The sequence below is a fragment of the Petromyzon marinus genome, chromosome 9 (genome assembly GCF_048934315.1).
Source record: "Petromyzon marinus isolate PM22_M1 ecotype Great Lakes invasive population chromosome 9, UKy_Petmar_22M1.pri1.0, whole genome shotgun sequence".
NCBI classification, from domain to species: domain Eukaryota; kingdom Metazoa; phylum Chordata; class Hyperoartia; order Petromyzontiformes; family Petromyzontidae; genus Petromyzon; species Petromyzon marinus.
The window spans coordinates 16,728,471-16,751,379 of record NC_133675.1 but is presented as its reverse complement, the minus strand read 5'-3'; the positions used below and the strand labels follow the sequence as shown (position 1 = coordinate 16,751,379).

At 48.2% G+C, this 22,909-nt stretch overlaps 1 protein-coding gene across 1 annotated transcript in view; it reads left to right on the top strand.

The window, feature by feature from the left end:
* The first annotated feature begins 2,330 nt into the window (after nt 1-2,330).
* LOC116940434 (uncharacterized) overlaps nt 2,331-22,909 on the top strand; it is a 38,767-nt gene continuing 18,188 nt past the window's right edge. Inside the window, exon 1 of the mRNA XM_032950261.2 lies at nt 2,331-2,652. Within this exon, the coding sequence (XP_032806152.2) occupies nt 2,566-2,652 (87 nt within the window). The 5' untranslated portion in view covers nt 2,331-2,565. The remainder of the gene's footprint in view (nt 2,653-22,909) is intronic.

The window sequence follows — 22,909 nt, the reverse complement described above, 5'->3', positions numbered from 1 at the left end:
GGGATCCAGAGGGGTGCGGTGCCGAGGGCGGAGCCTGGCCACGCTGGGGAGGACAAAAGGCGAGCTCCGACTCACAGGTGCACGAAGTGCAATCACGGTAGAGCCAGCTGTTAGTTATTTCTGCGATTTCTATTTGTGGGCATTTTCTGTTCAATTGTGGGACAAAGGGGCCCCGTGTGACACGCACACATAGTGCACAAAACAAATACCAGTAAGGAAACGCAGTTGTCACTGCGAAGTGACTTCAAGCAGCCGGAGAGGACAGCTCACACGCAGGAGACCCAACGGGGTGGACACTCGCGTTGTTTGCTGTCCCCAGCGTGCGGGTGCTTGTGTGTGAAATCGAAGCGTGGAGGGTTTGTACAGCAGCGTGTGAATCATTACGCAGCCCCCTATGTGCTTGCTGCTCAAGATGCCGAAGAGGATACATGTATCAAATATATATATGTTTGCAATAGGTTGAATGGAAACTCATGAAATAGATATTCTCTTTTTTGGTCATCTTGGACTTAAATTAACTTAACATCAGGCTCATTCTTTCAGAGATTTCAATCGAGCGCTGAATGTGCTGCTGGGGATTGTGAGTGCGGTAGTGTTAATGACATTGACGATACGGCAGTAATTTTAATCGGGGCTAAGGAGCGATGTTTGTAACTTAAGTGTGACAGCCATCAATCACTCAGGGAAGCAGAAACGCGCAGTGTTCGTAACATTGATGATGGCAGCGGTGGCCGACCCGTACATCGCGATCCACGGGTGGATGATCGCAAGAGCTTTTGTTGTGGATCTCAGGATAAACAAATCAGAAAAAAACCGCTCACATAAGCAGACAACAATTCTCGTTACGGATGATGGCAAAGAAAAATCCCCGACTAAGAATTCACACGACACATGTAATAACTTCTAACAAAATATGGTGTTAATAGAGTATGCTTATTTTATTTAAGCTTCGAATGTATTGACCTCAACATGTTTCAATCCAAAGTAAAAAAATAATACACACGTTTTCCCTTCTTGTTCATAAAAATGCACCAACAATAGTTCTTATTTTATGCATGCAAAGTCGACTAATGCTGCTATTCAACTGAGCGCGTGTTGAACCACGCACGTCTAACACAGCGTGCGCCGGCATATTCAGTCCAAGTCGAGTTATCCTTTCATACAAATATAACCGTGCTGGTACATTACTGAAAGGCGATAACAATAATAAAACAATAGTTCACGACATCGCGACTGCTTTCAGGGTCGCTTTCAGGCGAATTCCCAGGGGCCTTGATTCAATTGGCGTGCATGGCATGGCCCAGGCTGGTTTGAGTGTTCACAAGACGGGGGGGCATTGGCAAGCTTGGAATCTATGGCGAGTCCGTCTCAGTGAGAGCACGTGGCTTGATTCGCACGCTCACGACTGTAAACGTTAACTGGTGCGCCCATTTAGACCAAGGCATACACCCTCAGAGCCGTGTTAATTACAGTTCTGGTCCGCTTGGCATCTTTGACAACTTACCGGTGCGAACCAGGGATTCATTCCTTCCTCAATATACTCCAAATTGCTGCAGGCTGGCTTGCAGTAGGGATTGTCAGCGTAAGGCACTACCACTTCGAGTACAAAGTGCTCCTTAGCCATCATAGTCGATGGAAGTTGCCTTACTGATGAAACTGTAATTATAAAGTGGGTGAACTCTTCTACAGCAGAGGGCGGAGGAGCGACGCTCCCAGCAACGAGCGGAGCGTCGGGCGTATGAAACGCAGCAGGTTGGCACAGTGGTGCATCCACCGGTGATCTCAGTCTACCCACGGCACCCGTACCTGTGCTGTGACCTCCTGCCAGCGAGCCCACGACGCTTCACGTGGCCTTTTAAGGTGAACCTAGCCTGGCACAAGCGCCGCGGGAACGTCACAGTTGCTGCGGCGAATGGTAAAAGCGGCGGGCGTGGCGTTCTAACGTGGGCGCGGTCACGCTGAAAGTGGGCGTGGTCACACCCGTCGCGGGCGTGGCTACCGCCGGAGCGGGCGTGGTCACACCCGTCGCGGGCGTGGCTATCGCCGGAGTGGGCGTGGTCACACCCGTCGCGGGCGTGGCTATCGCCGGAGTAGGCGTGGTCACACCCGTCGCGGGCGTGGCTATCGCTGGAGCGGGCGTGGTCACACCCGTCGCGGGCGTGGCTATCGCCGGAGTAGGCGTGGTCACACCCGTCGCGGGCGTAGCTATCGCCGGAGTAGGCGTGGTCACACCCGTCGCGGGCGTGGCTATCGCCGGAGCGGGCGTGATCGTATCCGCAGGGGGTTTTCGGGGTGGGCGGGGGAGCTCACGTGGCTTCCGCTGGGCTTATAGAGAGGCGGCGGAGGGAGTGTGTGTGGCAGTGTGGGGCTGTGTGGCTGTGTGTGTGTGTGTGAGTTCACTCTGTGTGTGCGTGTGGGCCGCTCGCCTTGCCCGCTCGGCCGGCCCGCCCGCCCGGTGCGCTCGGCCTCTGTTGGCAGCGATCGACGCGGGGCGCTTCCCTGCGGTTGGGATCCTTAAAAGCGAGGCCCTCTCCCCGTGAGAGGAAGAGCAACCGGCGGGCCGGCATGGCTGCGTGGGGGACGGGGCTGGCCCTGTTCGTGCTGCTGGCGGGGATGCCCGGCCGCCTGCTCTGCGTGCGAATGTTCGCCTCTGTGAGTGGCGGCGCGCGGAGCAAACCTCCACACCCTCACCCACTCGCACCGCGACCGATGGCAGCCGCTTGCGCGCACTTCGCTGCGGCCGTCACCACCACCATCACCACCGCCATCGCTATCAGTAAAGCACCGTCAAAACTCCACATCGCTACCACAGCCGCTGCTGCCTCCATGCCACCGCCGCTCGCCACCATTTCCACGAAGAACAACGCCGTTAACGTCACTTCACACACAATGGCTGTATCGCAGCGAGCCACATGTTCTATCCACTGCTCGATGAAGGCTTTCTCCACTGTCGCCACCCCTTCCTAGTCCTGCTGCGATGCCACAGACGGTCTAAATGTGCACGAGCTCGTCTCGCCATCGCTGCTACTCCGCGGTCGAGGTCCCACTCGTGCGTTGCCTTTTTCCTCCTTTGGCTGCCGTTCCGTCCCCAGTCTCTCCCGCCGGCCATCGCGGCCAGCCACACCCGCCCGTGTTGAAGCGAGCACGGTGGTTGTTGTCTCTGGTTCGCCGTCTGTGTTGCTGCTTCCTCCATGCTCCTTGGCGCACCTTGAGGCTCGTGTTTTGTTCTCCGTGACATTGGTGAAACGTGTTCACGTCAAGTGCCGCAATTGCACGCCGATTGTTTATAAACATTCCTCATTGTTGTGGTACCGGTTGGTGTGAGCGTGACGCTCCGTCGGCGCACCGTCCTGGTATTTCTAATGTATTTTATATACAATCAAGAGCCGCCTGCAATATTAATCCTCCGTGTTATTGTCTGTTGCGCTTATCCGTTGTAAACCCTCCAAAGCAATTATGTTTTTGTTCGGAGAACGTGCATAAGACGTTGGTTTCTCGAATACTGTACCCTTTTTATATTTAGTCCCCACTTTAATGTATTCACCCGTTGCCTGCAGTACATTTCCCTTGGCTACCATTGGGTATCTCGTCACTGCTCCGTCTATCTTTCATGTGCTTTTTACACTTTAATTTCTGCAGTGATGTGGTCTAATTGTCGCAAAATTACTTGGCCGCGGTGAGTCTCCTTGCTTGAATCTAGATTTATATTGTGTTACTTTATGCCGGCGTCAATGTAGCCGTTCCATCGTTATCGTTTTAATAACTGGAATACCTTACATCTTTAACGCCCCGCGTAGATTCCACTTCTTCCTATGGCTGTAATTTCCCATTTGAAGTGGTTGATGAGCCCCAGATGATTGCGTCTTGAGCTGCTGAGTGGTGGTGGTGCATCGCTGTGACGATGCCCTCCCTTCGTGTTTGTGAATCGGGCGTTGACTGCTCCTGAGATGCCCCACGCTCTGTTCTGGGTGACCACAGTCGCACAACGAAGAGTTTCTAATGTTACAGTTGTGCATCATCAATCATCCCCCCCCCCAGCTACTCCACTGCCATGGTTTGTGTGGATGTGGCTTAGGGTTGTGGCCCATTAACTTCGGAAGATCGAATCCAGGGGATTTCTGCGTCGCATCTTTCCCGAGGCGTTTCTGGCTTCGCGTGAACTCCTTTCGGCTTTCCGAGCATCCGGCATTAAGCTGCACTGTTGGAGGCGAGTCGCGTGGGTCCAAGAGGGCTTGCGTGTAACATCATCCCGCGGTAGTGGCGAGAGACGCGATGGAGAGCCGGGTGGATGGGGAGAAGTGCACGCGAGGTGCTTGGATGGCTGCATCAGGTTGCGTTGTGACCGCTTGATTCGGGAGACTTGTTACCAGTGCGAGCTACCACCATCGCCGTCACTACCGCAAACCATTCATTCTTCTTTACCACAAAACGTCACAACAGTTACTTCCATTACCACCAATCGTACCACCACCATTTCCACAAATATTTATATCTCAATTGACCATCATTACAATGCAGTACCAATATTGCTACCACCGGCACCATAATTTCCATTAACGAGACTAAAACCACCACCTACAAAGGCAAGACAAAGATCCCCCGTATAGCCTTTAACAGACTGTTGGGGCAAGTGCTGTTAGCGAGCACCTGTGAAGGCCGGCACGGTACACAAGGGGGTGGGGTTGGTCAGCACCACGCCCGACCGCCTTTGTCTCCTTAGTGGCGATGTTTACACAGCACTAGGTACTCGTTTAAGGTTGAGTCGATCTATGGGAGGCTCGGGACCGGTTCAGATTATCGTCACTGGTTAGCGGGAATGGAACCCGGGTTCATAGCGCAGCGCACCGTTACACGACCACGCCCCACAACCTACACGAACTGAACCATTACAATAGTACTACCACCATATAATTAATTCTAATGGGGAAATGGTAACCATTATTTCAACGTCACTGCGACCAACATTGTCACCACCAACAACATAATTGCCACTTACATCACTAATACTATCGCTACAACTGTCACCCCGACATCATTACCACATGCTAGAAAACAGGTCAATAACAGTACCTCCAGAGCTATACCCACGATCGTAATAACCGGTATCATTACAGTACCTGTAGTGCCATCTCAAGCAGAATAAGTAACTGTTACGTAGTTTCATGTGCTCACGAAACAAACTGCTCAAATGACAAGAGACACAAGTCACGTGACGTCGAGTTGAGTCATTGCGAAAGCTGACTTGCACAACGGTGCCCCCCCCCCCCCCCCGTTACCGAGAGGGCACAGACAAAGGTGACCCTGGTGGCTCACAAGACAATCCAGACTGTGGAACTTGAATGTGAGCCAGGGCACATAGAAAGGTGACCCTAGTGGCTCACAATAGAACCCAGACCGTGGAACTTGATTGTGAGGCCAGGGCACAGACAAAGGTGACCCTGGTGGCTCACAAGAAAATCCAGACGGTGGAACTTGAATGTGAGGCCAGGGCACAGACAAAGGTGACCCTGGTGGCTCACAATAGAACTCAGACCGTGGAACTTGATTGTGAGGCCAGGGCACAAAGGTGACCCTAGTGGCTCACAAGAGAATCCAGACCGTAGAACTTGATTGCGTAACAATGCAGTGCTGGGAACCGGGTGATGCTGGCTACTGCAGGGTCAATGCGACCTCTGACTTCTCAAGCAGTGGTCCGAGCGCTCTCCCATGCGGGGAAGGGGTGGGGACACTGGGTCCTCGAGTTGGGGCGGGGGACGGGGAATACACAGCCACATTGTCTCTTGTGGGCTGTTGGGTGGTGATGAAGTAGAGCGAGATTTTTCCACTACGTACTTCATACAGATTGATTAACTTTATAACCAGGTCGGAGCCCATTATGTCCAGAAGTGTTTTTTGTCATGCATTTCAGGAAGACTTGATGGAGGCATAACCATTGGTGGAGCCAGTGGGGGGGGGGGGGGGGGCACGTGCCCCCCCAATGATCTGATCGAAATCCCTAATTTCGATCGGATTATTGGAGTTTATTAGTAATAAATCGGCATTTTGCGACCACCACTTCCACTGTGTAGCATATTATTACGTGACAGGGACTCTGAGATGATAGGACATTAGTCTGAGTCCATAATTGGCAATAAGTAACGGCAAAGCAGTTACAAGTGACTCACAGAATTGTGCGAAGTTGCGTATACAGCACACGACTTCCCTGAAGGCAAACACCTTCAACGAGCGCGATGCTGATCACACACGGTTCGAATTCGACCCTCGATCGATGGCTGCACCATCGCCGCACACGCGTCGAATAAAAAGCAAGGGACGAGTCCTTACTTACTAACAACTCCCATCATTTTTAATTGCTGGAGGGGTTGGCCCCTTTACCTTAAAATCCTGGCTCCGCCATTGGGCATAACCCTCTCTTAATATCACTAAGTATCCATGAAAATTTCAGGTAAATGGCATATAGTATTCTAATAAACCTCCATTTTTTTATTTTGGTAGTTTGCAAACTGGAAGTGTTTTTCATGAATAGCACAGTTGCATTTGTTTGGTGATTCATGCATTGTTACGGGTTTATTATTAGCGCTGACTGAATCATTGGTTGGTATCTTGCCATGTGTTGCCTTTTTTCGTTCACTATGCCCTACGTTATTTAGTTTTTTCAATAGGGAAGACTTTCTGTGTTTGTGAGTAGGATAGTTTTTTGTAAGGACAAGTCAACTTCTATACATACAAAGTTGTATAAATGTTGATAATTTTTACTAAAATTGAGCTCCATATGAGCTGCAATACCGGTGCTGTGTCTGTATGACAGTGCAATACTCATAATGCGTGAGGCTCAGGGATATTTCTAGGTGCTTTTATTTCGATAAAAATACATGGAAACTCTCTTGATTGAATTCCTTGATTGATATTTTATTGATTTGTTATAATGATTATTTTGGTTGCGTGAGGCACATCTCAACCTGCAAGACGATGATTATGGTAATTTTTATTTGCAGGTTATTGAGTTGACCAAAAGGCTAAACACATCAAATGCTCGGCATAGTCACAGCATTGGGCCACATTTAACATTGTGACCACCGTGGGCTCTGCTTGAGAGAGTTTCAGAAGTAAGAATCATATTCCAGGTTACAAAGTGATATCGCTTAACTCTGCAGTATAGTCGTGCGTACATGAAACGTAGCCAGCAGCCCACGCTTGTGGGTGTTTCTTTCCTGTCTGGCACGTAGCGTGACTGTCACCGTGGCGACGTCTCGTCGTCACTTGTGCAACAATATCGCTGCGCCCATCGCTGCATGTGCATGCATCGTGGAAAATCGTGCTTGCGATAGCCCCACCGTGCTCGAATAAAAATAGACTTCAGTTTGTGGTCGTGTTGATGCCACCACTCATTCCACGTGGCATCACCACGACGCATGGCATCCGCTTGATGAAGATTTATAGACTGTCTTCTTTGGTTCTTTCGGTAAAGTAACGTAGAATGAGAATAAAATAAAATAACAATAAAATTCTCACGACTGCACTGCAGTATAGTTTCGGGTTAATTTCATTTTTATTTCTGCGAGCACATTATGTTGAAGGAGAAATGTTATGTAATAGTGTACAACATGGGATCGCCTTTGCGAGTACCAACATATGAGAATAGGTTTTTCCATTTTTATCTGTTGCCAGATAAAAGGGGGAAACCCTATTCTGGCAACGGATAAAATGGGAAAAACCTATTCTCAAACAGCGTACAAGTAACAACGTTTAAAGCTTAGAATGAGTACTGGTATCTTCACAGTGTTACAACTTGCTTGTAAAATTACTGTGCTACCATCCATATCATTCTCACGCATGTGCCTGCCCCCATAGGACACCATGATTATGCTTATTCCACAGAAATATTTGTGAATTAACCAGTCCCCTCCCAAGACATGGCCTCCCTTGCAGGGAATACAAACTCTGGCACTGCCTTGTGCCTCGAATTTGGATGTACTCGGTGTTCACTTGCAACTACATCTCAAGACACCACAAGGAGTGTAAGCAGACTATGGGGAGATGTTATAATCCGTGTTGGGGTAGCGAGTTGGGCTTCTTATTTGATATGGCGAGATTAAATTTGCAACATGTCTATCCCGGTTATTAAGTAATTCATTAGGCTCTTTGACGGCTTTGTGCATGGCGGTGCAATTGCCCCTGAATCGGCAGTGCGGGCAGTGTTGGGATTGTGTGATCCATGGTCTGGCTCTGGTGACCGTTGCACGACTGTTCTTAATTTTTCATTTGATGGAGGAGGTGACGGCATATCTGCCATGCCCTGTTCTGCAGCAGTTGACCACTTTCCTGGTGACGATGGGGGATGATAGATGGTAATTCTTAGGTAAAGGAGAGGAACGACTTGAGCCAGTACAACAGGGGAGTGAATCTTCATTGTGGATGTTCAAAAGGACAGGAGGTTGACCGGTGGGATTTTACAGGAGTCTGGTGGCTGTCGTGGAGGACATACGAAGCAATATGAGGAGGGAGAGAGACATATGTGCAAGTGCACCCAGACCTTGAAGGCAGGGAGGGCAATCTTGTAGTTTATCCTGCATTTGATTGGGAGCCAGCGAAGGAATTACCATCCCCAACGCACATTTGAACATCGGGGCACTAACTGATTGTTCTTTTATGCACGGAAAATTATTTTGTTGCACGTGCAGTCTACTTGAAACAAGAGTGTGCCCTTGTTGTGTTTTGGCATGGTTACGAGACATTCTTCAGGCTAAAGTCTGGCCACACAGACCAGGATGACTGCGTGTGGCTCTTCGTGACTCCTGCCACACACCACCACGTCCACGCTTGATCCCAGTGGCCCAGCTTGTCTGACCAGACCGACGCTCGGCCATCGTTATTTCCGTGAATTATTCTTCCCCCCCCCCTTTTCTGATCGGAGCAACTGGTGCTGTAAACATATAAACGTCGTGTCGATAATGCATAAACTGGGGGCAGTCAGCCAATGATTCATACCGTGGGTTGGAACAGAAGGCTCATCCTGTGCAGCAGCAGCATGCTTGGCTACACGCTTGGCCGAGTCTGCCCTACTCTGGGCACCCTCCTCGCACGGCCTTCAACAGCCCGTATCCACCAACCCGGCTGTCCTGCAGCATTTCTCTCTCCCGATAGCTATAGGGCTGCGTCTCCTTGGCTGAGAGAATTGCTGGCGCTGCAAGTGTCGCACGCATGTCTGATGGATTGCCTGAAGCTGCAAGCTGCTGGTTCAATAGTTTTCATTGCTGTACTGTAGCTGCAAGTGACGCCAGGAAATACAGGGTGATTTGTATAAACCACACAGATATTTTAGTAAGCTGTAACATACGTGCGGGTTACTTTCAGCACGATCTCATTTAGGCTCACTCGAAGAGATATTCATAACACAGATGGCTTTCTTCGTGAACTGTTAGAATAATAGGGTGCTGTGTGAGCTAAAAGCATCACGCAGCCTTTAGCCACTGAGTTAACTTGCAACGCCACACAGATCGCTTGGTTGTGAACAATTACAATTGGTTTTTGATATCGCGTCATAGACGACGACGTGTCCCAGAGCGCTTGACAAGCGAAGAGCTGCTTGCGTTTAAATGTCATCTTGAATATTCGAAAGGGCACCCCAGTGGCAGCTGTCCCCGCGCGGTGCAAGGCGAGTCCGCACCTCTCCTGCAAGCGGGCAGTAATTATCGGTCTGCCAGTAAGGGGTGGTGACTGCTATGTGTAATCCAAATCGTGTAATTTTCACAGTAAATGCGTTCGTGACGCCACAGAATCAAATGCATGAAGTCAGCTGCGCCGAACACGAGGCGTGTGCAAGCTTAGGGATACTCCAGATGTGCCACGCAGAGGTGGTGTTGCTATGCGAGTTGCGAAGCGGGGCAGGTGAAAGCCCTTGCCTGTGTGCGTGCGCTCCATTAGCTGCGGCAGCCTCGTGGGGGATTCCATGGAAAGGTGAATGATGCTGCTGCGAGTACAGTACTGCTTAATTTGCCTCCAGCTTACGTTATGATAGCTTATTCGCAGCCCTGAGTCGGTTTAACACGTAGGCTTTCGTGATCAATATCATCCATAATACAGGTTTTTTTTGGGTTACATTGCGTAAATATGTAAATGTCTCGTTAAACCCACCACCACCCGACATGGCCAACTAGTAAGGGTTGTCACGTAACCATAACGTGCCAAATCGTCACGAGTACAGCACAACGGTGTGTTGGAAGCCAAGCCACAACATTTATAATCTGAGTGACGTTTCACCATTACAACTAGCTTCATCAGGCGACAGCCAGATTTGTTGAGAGGCAAGCCACAACCAGTAAATGGTTGTGGCTTGCCTCTCCAACACACCGGTGTGCTGTACTCATAACGAATTGGCATGTTCTGTTTACGTGACAAACCTTACTAATAGGCTGTGTTGGGTGGTGGCGGATTTAACGACAAATTAATATTTGTACGTGATCGAACCAAAAAAACTTATGGAGCCCTGAGTCAATCCACTTCTGCATGAAGACCTGTCATTTCGACGTGCTGGTGGGTGTGGACTGGTGAAGGGGGCCATGCCCAAGTGCAGATATGGTTTGCCCCTCGTGTTAGCAATGGAAATCACTGCTCATGCGGCTTGTACGTATTTTTCCCGGAAAGTCACACGGATTCCTGTATCGGAATTCTTATTTTAAGATGTTTTTAGCCAATTAACGATGAGCGTTTATTATACAAGTGGGAGGAAAACTGGAGTACCCATAGAAAACCCACGCGTGTGCGCGAGAGAGCAACACTCCATCCCCATACAGATGGAAACTGATGACGATTAGTCCGCTTGCTGTGCTGCCTTGTCCTGGCGAGCCGGGGTATGGCACCTCCTCGACGCCCACGGGAAGGGAGTTTCTCACCATCTGTGTGGCGATCCACTAACCCTCGCTGCTGCCTCCGCAGTGTGCTGGGTTACAGGCGCCGTACAGCAGCGTAGCCGCCGCCACCACCGCCCAGCCCGAAGTCCCGTTACGCTCGCGCCGTTTCTGCCACTCCACCCCGACTGTTGTACGAGCGGGCCGTGTTCTACCATTGTGACAACTGCTCGGTTTTACAGCTGCTGTCATCCTAAATTAGTTTCAGTTTTACAGAAACTTTATTGATGCTGCTACTTGTCATGTACTCTTTTCAGTTCTTCCATATTACTGTATTTTTTGTTGAACGAATAATTGGTACAATGTTACTCTTTGTTTTTTTCGGTAAAGTCACGTATAAATAAGAAATAATAAAATAACAATAGCGTACGACGTTTCGGTTGCAACACAAGCAGCCATCATCAGGTATAGAAGAGCTAAATTTACGAGAGAGAGGAAACGCATAACCCCAGATGTATATACAGACACCCAAGTAGGGGGGAACTAACACAGATACAACAGGGGACACAGAGAGAGAAGCATACCAAACATACAGGGTTTAGCAAAATTTGGAAACCATATAAAGCAACACAGACGGTCGGTCAAAACACAATTAACGCATAGTCTGGTTGATTACGCTATTTCAAAGATTGCTAAATTGCAAGTTAAGTGTGAAATTTAAAATACAGACCGCGCACACACCTTGCAATTTAGCAATCTTTGAAATAGCGTAATCAACCGGACTATGTTAATTGTGTTTTGACCGACCGTCTGTGTTGCTTTATATGGTTTCCAAATTTTGCTCAACCCTGTTTGTTTGGTATGCTTCTCTCTGTGTCCCCTGTTGTATCTGTGTTAGTTCCCCCCTACTTGGGTGTCTGTATATACATCTGGGGTTATGTTTCCTCTCTCTCGTAAATTTAGCTCTTCTGTACCTGATGATGGCTGTTTGTTTTGCAACCGAAACGTCGTACGCTATTGTTATTTTATTATTTCTTATTTATACGTGACTTTACCGAAAAAAACAGAGTAATTCCTGCAGTCACGAAAGCTTCGAATCAAGTCTGGTACAGTGTTAGTATTCGTACATTTTTATAGTACTCTAATCCGAACTGGTATTCACTGGCAGTATATTTGGTTAATTATAGGTTCTTCAAATAAAAATAAAGTGCTGTATAACTAACATAGCTACATCGGTGATACATGGCGTGCATCTGTGGTGGTGTCTGCGCTGTGGTTGTTGTGTCTCCATGGGTATTGTGACTGCTGCCGTGATAACGCTGCGGATGATGTTATGCTGCCTGACGAATATCGCTTGTTGTTGCTGCTGCTGCTGGGCGCTCAGCTGTTGGTCTCAGCTGCCGCGCGTGCCACCCCTGAGCACCAACAGCTGCCAGCGCAAACAGTGCCTCGCTGCTCCTGCAGGGCTGAGCAGTGGCAGCAGTGGCCAAGCGTCTCGGTCGTGACCTCATTATTCTGGCGGTTCTCTGGAGTTGTCGAGCCTGGATGATGACCTTCCTTCCCCGTGTCGGGGACGGGGTCTGCCTAGACACTCGCTGTTTTGTCCTCGGCCGCACTGTTCACAGCGCCACACTTCACGTGCACCCACCGCACTTGCGCAATCACTCGCCCACACCGCAGTTCGATTCGATTTCTGCGTCTTCCGTCGCGCTGCTCGACTTTGGGTCTCGCCACTCTTTACCAAGCTCTTGTGTTAATAACCTGGCCCGGTTCAAGAAACGCGTTACACTCTTTGCCGATTACAGCTTTTCTGGTGACGTTTGGCGGTGTGGCCACTGGGCCTTTTGGGATGGTTCACGGAATAATGATGAAAAAGAGGTCTCCAAGTGTAATAAGGATGGGACGGAGTGGTCTTGGGTGCCTTGTAGCATGGCCATTGAGATGCCACCCACAGTTGTTAACCATGTTTGGGTCTGGACCTGCTCTGGAATTCTGCTTCTTCACAATTTCACCAAGCTGTTACAACTGTATGCATATTGAACTTCTTTCGCACCATACGCAGCCAACCATGCTATTGGAAGGTGCAGGCGGAAGGACGAAAAACTAAACGCACAAAAAAACTTGTCACCGTGACGATTGAGCCTCTAATGATTTTCCGCTCAGGATTGAATGCTTTGTCCTGAATAGCTATTGATCCCTTTATCCCAGTCGTGGTGAATGTGTGTGTGTGGCCTCTCGTGGCAGCAGGGGTCGCGTGAACCCGCCGCGTGCAGAGTGAACCCGCCGCGTGCAGAGTGAACCCGCCGCGTGCAGCGTGAACCCGCCGCATGAACCCGCCATGCGCAGAGTGAACCCGCACAAATAAATTCCGACATGGCAGCCAACTTGATGCGTGCCTCGTGAATATAAGAATATCTGCATGTTTACCCCCCTAATCTCCTGTTAATAATAACAATGACAATCTAGTGCCGTAACCTGGCAAGCTATTGCAACATGAAGCCAGGAATCGTGTTCTCAACTGGCTGTCTTTTATTCGTTTTTTGGGTATACGCTAAAGTCCGTTATCGTAACGGATCATATGCTTGTGGAGCGTACGCACAGCTACTGTACGCAGTAAACGTGGACCTGTCATGACGGTAGATGTGTTCGTGTGGAAGCACATTTGTGGATAAGAGTAGCAGCTCCTTAACTCAACCGTTATAATCCATTGGGTAATAGTGCGATTTGTATCGTAGATATGTACATTGAACTTATTTCGCACTATGTAGCCATTCGTGCTAATCGCGATGCCGCCTCAACGGAATTACGTTTTGTGACGCGGGGTCACTGCTCAAATTCCGGGACAAGATCAAGTGTCCGTGTGATCTCCACAAAAACATGAGGGGGCCTCGTGACAGCAGCCTGGACGTCATGATTCCTTTGAAGTGTTTTTTTTCTTCCCATCATCCAAATGGTCTCTGGGTCCTGGAGGATCTGGAAGCATATTTAGACCCCCCCCCCCCCATTCTTTTCAGATAACGCAACTAACAGATGAGAGGATAGCGAAACTAGGAGAATTATACTGCGGTGTTTGTTGTGAAATATTTGCATATATAATAAAGTTAAGACAAAGACTGCCCCATATCGCCTTAACAGACTGTTGGGACAAGTGCTGTTTTGCGAGCACCTTCGAAATCCGGCACGGCACATGAGGGTGTGAGTGGCCAGAACTGTTCTCCGTCACCTTTGTCTCCCGAGTGATGTTTACACTCCACAGCAGGTAGTCATCTGAGACCGAGTTTACCTCGTAGGGAGGGCCAGGACCGCTTCATATAATTGTCCCTGGTGTTGACCTGAGCGGGAATCGAACTCTGGTGGCTGGGTTCGTAGCGCAGCTTGCTAACCGCTGTGCTACCGCTCCTCACTCCACGTTTAGGCATGTGTACCCGCTTACACAAGGAACTACTGCCTGTTATATCGGTAATTCTCTATCTTGAATCCAGTCAGTTGCGGCACTTCCGTTATGCAATGTTGGGTGGCCAGGGCCACGTGGTAGCACAGGTAACAATGCACTTGTACGTTATAAACAATCTCGGTGCGTTTCCTCTTGTTTGCATATTTTCTTATCAGCAACTCTGTACCCCGCCCCCCCATATGACAGTTAAATGTAATTTCCTGCTGTACAGTAAACCATTAGGAAGTGGTGGTATAGCACTTTGCACATGGAGCTGTAACCCGAACAGCTCCGTCCAGTTCATGAGCATGCCCAGTATCAGTGGGATCTGAAGCGGTTTTGCATCTCCCCTTGTGTGACCAGGCCTCAAATGAGTGGCTCGCGCAGTATGTCAGCATTTTCTCAACACAGATTTAGCCAAATCATTATTTTGGTCCAACCAAAAATTGTACTTACGAGGGATGGATTTTTTTTTTAATTACCCTCCCAAAAATACCGTCAACATCGGTGCCATGAATAGCATCGCCATACTCTAATAAATCTGAAACAACCATTGTAAAGATGTTCTAAATCGAACAAAACATTAAACTAATTTTTCAATGGTACAGCATATTTTCAAGTAGTGGTACCCCAAACTTTCGCAGCTTAAAATCCCCTTTTCACACCATGTGGAGGCTGTCGTGTCACCTCGCCAGCCTGCACAGGTCGACCCCCCTACCTTTCATCATGCTAAGTCCGCCTATTAAAATGCACATTTTTTATGCTAATTCCTTTGTCAGGGCAACTTTATACCTCTCACACAGCTTAAAAGCCGTGGTCTGAGCTTGGCTCTGTTTCACTCCAGCGCAGTCTTCGAGACAGTCTGGTCCCTTCACCTGATGAAGGCCGCTTGTGTTGTGGCCGAAACGTGATTTTTGTTTTATTTTTTACCTACGTGACTTTACCGAATAGAACCAAAGAGTATGAATGTGCACCCTTCATCAAGGTGCTGAGCATGAGTGCACATGTCGTTCTTGTGTCCCCTCTATTAACGGCCTATATGCTGTGACGACCGTAGTCGACTATAAATATAAATGGTGTGACCTTGCTGTCGGTACAAAGTGATGAAGTATTCATCACAATGCATGGCGGCCAAGTTGAGCCACAGTGCAAATACAAAATAGCAGATGCATTCAGGAACAGTCGTGTGGTTTCCAGCAAGCTTATTGGTGAATTGACTTGAATCCTGTTCTATGTTGGCGATAAGATGCTTTTTATTTTCACGTATTACTGGCCATCCACTGAGACATTGCGTACTGGCTTTGTCAAATTATTGGTCTTAATCGTTTGTTTTATATCTCCCTTAAAACCTTTTTAGCATGTGTCGTCAGAAATCCTTGGCAGTGTTATTTGTTACTTTTACTGTATTGATAATTACATTTCACTGATTGATCAAAGCGTTCGAATTGAACAGTCCTGTTCAATTAACAGAATCTGCGAGCTGATTTAGATAATTTTAAATCGGAAAACACTGGGCCAACACGTGTATCCTTTATCTAGTGTGGTCAGTTTCGTTAAGATTTACAAAAAATATTTCGATTCCTTTCCTTTCCCAAGTGCAGTCTATTTCAGTTATTTGATCCTTATGGCTGTACCCCAGGGTACCAAATAATACAAAATGGCCGAGGCAATTAAATATTGTATTTCTGGGACACTTTTTTCCAGGGGTGTGCTTCACTTCGACTGGGGTACCAATCAACCCGAAATCTGTGCCACTCCACGATGTCGAAACGCAGCGAGGACGATTGCGCCGAAACCCTGAACGCTCATACGCACCATAATGGTGGTGCATCGTAGTGTACAGCTCGTCGAGATGAGTCGGGGGTACTAATGGTACACCGGGGTACTGCCATAAGTCACGTAGAAATAAGAAGTAATGATACAATTACATAATAGCATACGACGTTTCGATTGCAACGCAAGGAATCATCAGGCATAGAAGAGCTAAATTTAAGAGAGAGAGGAAACACAGAACCGCAGATATATATACAGACACCTAAGTAGAGGGAGTTAACAGAGACACAACGTATGGAGCACAGAGATAGGATCTCTGTGTCGAGGCCTTAGCATGTAGGGGAGACAGAGAGATGGAGAAGCACATCAAATCGAACAAGATTTAGTAAAATTTGGAAAATATAATGCAACACAGAGGGTCGGTCAAAACACAACGCATGGTCTGACTGATTACGTTATTTCAAAGATTGCTAAATTATAGGTTAAGAGTGATGGAGTACAGATCGCAAACACATATATAGACATCTAAGCAGAGAGAGACACACATGGGACACAGTGAAACAGTGCTTCTGTGTCGAAGCCTTAAATAGAGGGAGGGGGGGCGGAGACTGAGAGATAAAGGGATACAAATTAGCAGGGACTGACTTGGAGCAAGTAGAGGCACACACACAAATGCCGCCGTAGCGTGGGGAGGGGGGAGGGCACAAAATCAGAGCAAGTTAAGGCACACACACACCGACGCAGCGTGGGGAGGGGGGAGGGGCACAATCAGATTAGCATGCCCACAAGGACTGTGGAGAGAGACAAGACACGTACACGTAGACACATAGGCAGAAACACAGGTTGAGACAACACAGAGACACAAACTTAAGTTAAGTGTGACATTTGAGAGAGAGGCAAGACACATACACGGATACAGAGACAACGCAAAGACACAGACTTGATACCTCTCTCTCTGCTCCATACGTTGTCTCTCTTTGTGTCTGTGTTAACTCCCTCTACTTAGGTGTCTGTATATAAATATGCGGTTCTGTGCTTCCTCTCTTAAATTGAGCTCTTCTATGCCTGATGATGATTGCTTGCGTTGCAATCGAAACGTCGTATGCTATTATGTAATTGTATTATTATTTCTACGTGACTTTACCGAAAAAAAACAAAGAGTAATTCCTGCAATCACGAAAGTGCCATATCAAGTTCTTACTGCCATAAGGTTAATTTATAGTTATTTTTACTGCATTCCCACACATCTTGTAATGACTTTGTGCCCTCCCTATTCGCTTTCCCCACCTCTCCATTTGACTTGTCCACCTTCCATATTCCTCTTCACTGCAGCCTGGTGAATGACCCCGGGAGAACATTCCCTTACTGGGTAGCAATCAAAACCAACTGGGCTGGCGTTGTGGCCAGTGGCAGAGCGAGGTGCTGGAGGTGGCCTCGCCTGGCAGTTGGAGGTCCTGGCAGTTGGAGGCAGTTGGAGGTCGCACTCGCACTGCTGAACCCACGTCTTGGCAGTTGGAGGTCCTGACAGTTGGAGGCAGTTGGAGGTCGCACTCGCACTGCTGAACCCACGTCTTGGCAGTTGGAGGTCCTGACAGTTGGAGGCAGTTGGAGGTCGCACTCGCACTGCTGAACCCACGTCTTGGCAGTTGGAGGTCCTGGCAGTTGGAGGCAGTTGGAGGTCGCACTCGCACTGCTGAACCCACGTCTTGGCAGTTGGAGGTCCTGACAGTTGGAGGCAGTTGGAGGTCGCACTCGCACTGCTGAACCCACGTCTTGGCAGTTGAAGGTCCTGGCAGTTGGAGGCAGTTGGAGGTCGCACTCGCACTGCTGAACCCACGTCTTGGAGAGAGGCTCCGTGCCTGTAACACCGGGCTGTTTACCTTCGCATTGGTTCAAGAGAACCTGGCTCCTCGTGAGACACTGAATGTTGAAACCGGTCCAGAGTTGACTTGCGTTGAATCAATGCTGTTGAAATTACGCACTCCCAAAAGGCCGCAGTTTGTGTAAATTATATCTTTTTTTAATGTGGAGAGACATTCATGTGAACTCGACATATTGTCTTATATGAATTGACATTTGACCAGTTTACCCTTGATAGATAATGAGTATCTGACAAAACAGTTAAAAGTCAAAGTGATCAAGATTAATACATATAATTTACGTAAGTTTTTTTTTTATTCGTGAGGAATCAAGTGTAGGTCAATGATTGCAAAATAGCTATGTGATGTTATTAAAGCAATGTTTTTAAGTGTTTTACTAAAGATAGGTTTTGGAATGTTTTTATCTTATAAATCTCTACACGTGTCTGTGGTGGTTGCGTTGAAATGACTTTGTTTGATGTCATCGTGAAGGTGTCGTTCTTAACCTCTTTTGTGTTGTCACTGTTGCCGGGAACGGCTTTGCCGTTGTGGCTTCTCATCGCGGGCTCTGTTTAAACGAGTCGAGTGGTTATCCCCCACCACGACCCCCACACTACTGGCCTGACCCGCGTAAAACTGGTTGTGGCAACAAGATGTATAAAAGTAACAAGTCATCTCACCCCCCACGTCGCTATCTTTCAGTATGCCGGTCATGTTACGAACGTAAAATGTGATCCACAAGTTAACCTCGCAGTAGATAAAATACCAATAACGCGTTGGTTGAAAGGTGCAAAACGTAAACGACTCTCATCCATTAAGCCATCGCACAGAATCTGTCTGGGAATGCATCATCGGCAGCCATGATCAATCCACCGCTGGATGAAGGCCTCCTCAGGCCGCTGCCCTCACCTCGCCAAAAGACGGCGAAGCGCCACGGTCCATCCAGCCGGCACCTGCGCGTGAACTGATTCCATCGCTCCGTCTGCCCGAGAGACGTCCCGTGGCATCCGGGTCATCTCATAGGTGCCTCCTTTTTAAAGTCGCAAGAGACTCCTCAAGTAACGGCGGCCCCCCGTGGTGTGTCAACATTGCACATCCACCACAGCGACGCATTGCTGGTGTGTACAGCACGGCCAGGTTTGTAGGGTTTGTGCAATGGACCAGTAGTCGGACCTGTTTTATCTCTGTTGTAAATTGCCCGATGTTTCGTTTGCTGAGACTCGTATTTGTATTTCTAGTAAAATTGTTACAAAAGTTAATGAGAATCTCAAACAAACCCGCTGGGGGGGACCACCTTTGATGAGGCAACTTGATGGCGCGTTCTGAAACCTTTGGAGTGGTCTTGAAAGCCGCGATCGCAACTCATGTTTAGTAGGCACAGGCGATTTAATTAAAAAAAAACACCTCCCGGGTCTTCTGCACGCCTGGTTCGGCTCGCGGATCTCTAACTTGTTTTATTTATGACTTGTTTTTAGCTATAACTTGTTTTATTTGCCGAGCTTCTACCTTAGGGCTGGGATTACGGGCACTGGATCGTCACGATTTCTGAGGAAAGCGAAACGCAAGCTTCAAATCAAGATTGAACGCTCCGGCAACTTTTGGGGCCCTGTTGCTTCGTGGTGCTCTTTCGTGGCGTTTACAAATAAATCGCCGCAGGGGAATGTCGCGCACTCCGAGTGACGCCGAAATAAACTCGGGCGCTACGGTTGTTTTCGGCCGATGCACGGTCGCTTGGCCGGTGAGCTCTTACCTCGTCTCCCACCTCCCCCCCCTTGGACTATCTCCGTGGCTAATGAGGTGCACTTTAAAAAGCTCTAGTAGTTGTGCACGTTCATATAGTTGTAGATTGAGCCTTTGCTTGCAAGTCATGGCCATGTCCTTGAACACAAGTCGCGCAACATCACACGTGACACTGTCACGCTTCTGCGTGCTTATCGCGGGCATCCGAGTTGGGTCCCGCACGAGGAGTGTGGTGGACCCCCTGGATTCTATCACGCACCAGTTGCAGCAGCACTCCAATCCCCACCACGTGGGTCTCGTGTGTGTACTGTGTGGTTTGTACTGTCGCTATCAAGGATACACATTTGAATACATCATGCAATAATTTAAATAATCTAATGACAAACGATTCGGTACACGTTGTGGTGGCAGTGTAAACGTCTAATTTGCTCGTAGTCGTTATATTTCTCACGTACACGCTCACACATTGGCATCTTTGCCTTCACCTAACTCAGTGCTGTGAATGGTTTACACATTCCAGTGTCCTACCCTTCAGTGTTCTAATCGGACGCAGCACCACCACACGATACAAATTCCTGCAACATCCCCTCTGCTGGCTTTGGGCGTTTCCTGGATGGTCAGTATTTGTGCAGGCCGCTTGGCGGGCAGTTTGGCTGTTAAAAATGACATACTCTGGGCGTGTGCCTTCTCAGCAGCTGTGGAATTAGGATTTGGTGACCATAAAAAATTATATTGATGAATTGCGTCTGCTGCTAGAAAGTCAACAGCGCATGGGGCGTTGTGACATTGATTGTTTCATATTTAGATGCCATGCATGTGCAGACAAGAAACCACTGCACAAGTACTGTATACACACGGAGCCAGAGGAAGCCTCATTTGGCTTTCAGCATTAATGTTTAATGCCTGAGATTACAAAGCCATTTAGAAGGGTGGCATACATCATCAAGCATGGAGTAACACTGTTGAATGAACTGTTGAGAACATTGTTCATTGTAAACATCATTGTGCAATGCCCGATGGATCGTTGCATCGCAAGATCGTGAGAGGTAGCTGCATTGGCTTTGGAGGCCTTCATCCAGCAGTGGATTGACCATGGCTGACGATGATGGGAGAAATGTTCCAGAGGTCCCGGGAAGACCCGAGCCTGCATCAGTGCCTATTATAAAAATCCCATTCCATGTCGGTATGTGAGACACGATCTGAAGCGTGGTGGTGTCGTAAAGGTTATTCATTCGTGTTTGTTACTTGTGATGATATTGATATGTCACGGTGGGGAGATTTAAAGGCTCTGGTCTATATATAATGTATATAGTGTATTGCATTGTATAGTTTAATGAGTTGGATGTTAAATGATAAGAAACATCTATGTAAAATGGAAACCAGCCTGAAACCTTCAAAACATTATTAGTGAACTTGTCACTTGAACGAGCATTATATATTGGGAAGTGCCCCCAGTATTGTAAACATCTTCTTCCACGCGTTTGTCCCACTCCATGTGGGGTCCGCTCAGTATTGTTCATATCAGCCATTTAAAGTCGCAGCGCTTTGGCATGGGTTACAAATGTAGAATAATCAGAATTTCTTCAGAGCAGTGCGGTAAGGTTTTGTGATCAAATAAACCCCCAAGACGACTCGCGTGGGGGAGGCTCTCATCGAGCATTCGATTGACCAAAGGGCTGTGCATGGCGTACCTTGCACAGGCATTGATGGTTTAGCAATGCCGCTTCTTCCTTGGTCCCGACCCAAAAGTCGGCCGTATAGCCTGCTGCCTGCTGTATGCCTCCGTTGTGTGTTGCACAACCTCGGTGCCAGTTTGCACCGCTCCAGTGGGCTTGTCGCTGTAGCTGCTTTAGCCCCGGCCACGTGTCTTCTCCTTTGTTACAGCTCGTGGTGCGTAGATGTTCACAGTCTTGCGATTGTGCGAGCGTCGCGGGAAATATCACACATTTTAAACATTTGCTTGTGGACCATAAACGCCATCGGTCCCTTCCCTCCTCCCCCCCCATGGATTTTTTTTTGCGGAAAACTAACAAACGTTCACTTGGTATCGTGCCCGCAGCTGAAATTAAATACCCGACGGTAACCGCATACTGTATTGCAAACCGAAAAGGAATGTGCTGGGAAGTCGCTATCTCGGTGTCTACCAAAGCAAGGTAAAACCAACCGAGAAACCGCGTGCAGTGACGCATGACGAGTGACTACTGGAATAAGTTCTGCTGCATTTGTGACACGCAGGCTTTGCATTTGCAGAACCTGCAGAAACATGCCCATGACGTGTGCAATTATGTAGCACACCAACACTTCTATACTTATTTGTCTGGAGCTGCTGCTTACCGGGACTCTGACTACAAACAGTTTGAGGTAATGAGATTAATGATTAGTGTTTATAAATAAACAGTTACACGACCTGGCAACGTAGGTTACAGTGGAGTTAAACATTTGCAGGGTTTTTTTTTCTTCCTTTATTTATTTCCGTTCGTGGTGGGAGAGCACGTGGGGACTTTGAATCGGAAGTGGTCTGAAGGAGAAAATTTTGCTTGCGCGTTCAAAATTTGCGATTTGTGAACTGTCAAGGTCCAGCAGAATCGGCAGGTCACTATGCAGTGTCGGGACCCTAATGGCGTGACCATTGTAGTGCAAGTCAACGGAGGTCATGGCTTAGCGTAAATATTAATACAAGTTCATGAGGAAAACTTTAAAAGTCTCGTTTGTGATGATGGGAAAGTCCTCTGTCGACTGTAGAATGCCATAACGGTGACGGGCATGGTTCATACAGTGAGGTCTTCACATGCAAGTTGGATTTAAGGATACACCCAATGTATGGTTGAACCAAACATTTGGTAAACATTTTTAGTTTCACCACATTCGGCTCTACGAAAGCATAAACCTTGCGATGTAATACGACGTCAGGTTATTGCTTCGTTGACACCTACTCGCATTTTTAAAAGCCTCGAACCGCAATTGATCATTTAATCGGAGGCCATGTTGTGAGTGGCTGCAATTGCAATTCTGAAATGTGCGCATCAGCCATGCAGCCATCTCCATCGAGAGCAGCCAGAAGGTCTCGCGTTCTTATGGGCACGGAAAGATGAACCTCTGCCCCAACTCCCTAGTGCTGAATCGTCCACTGGACGCCTCCAGGCAGCACCACGTGGTGGCAGCGGGTCACTTCAGGCGAGCAGCAGTCTTGTTCTCGCAGAGGCAATGACGTTTGCCTCTTACGGAAACTCTCAAAATATACAATGCTGATACTGCAC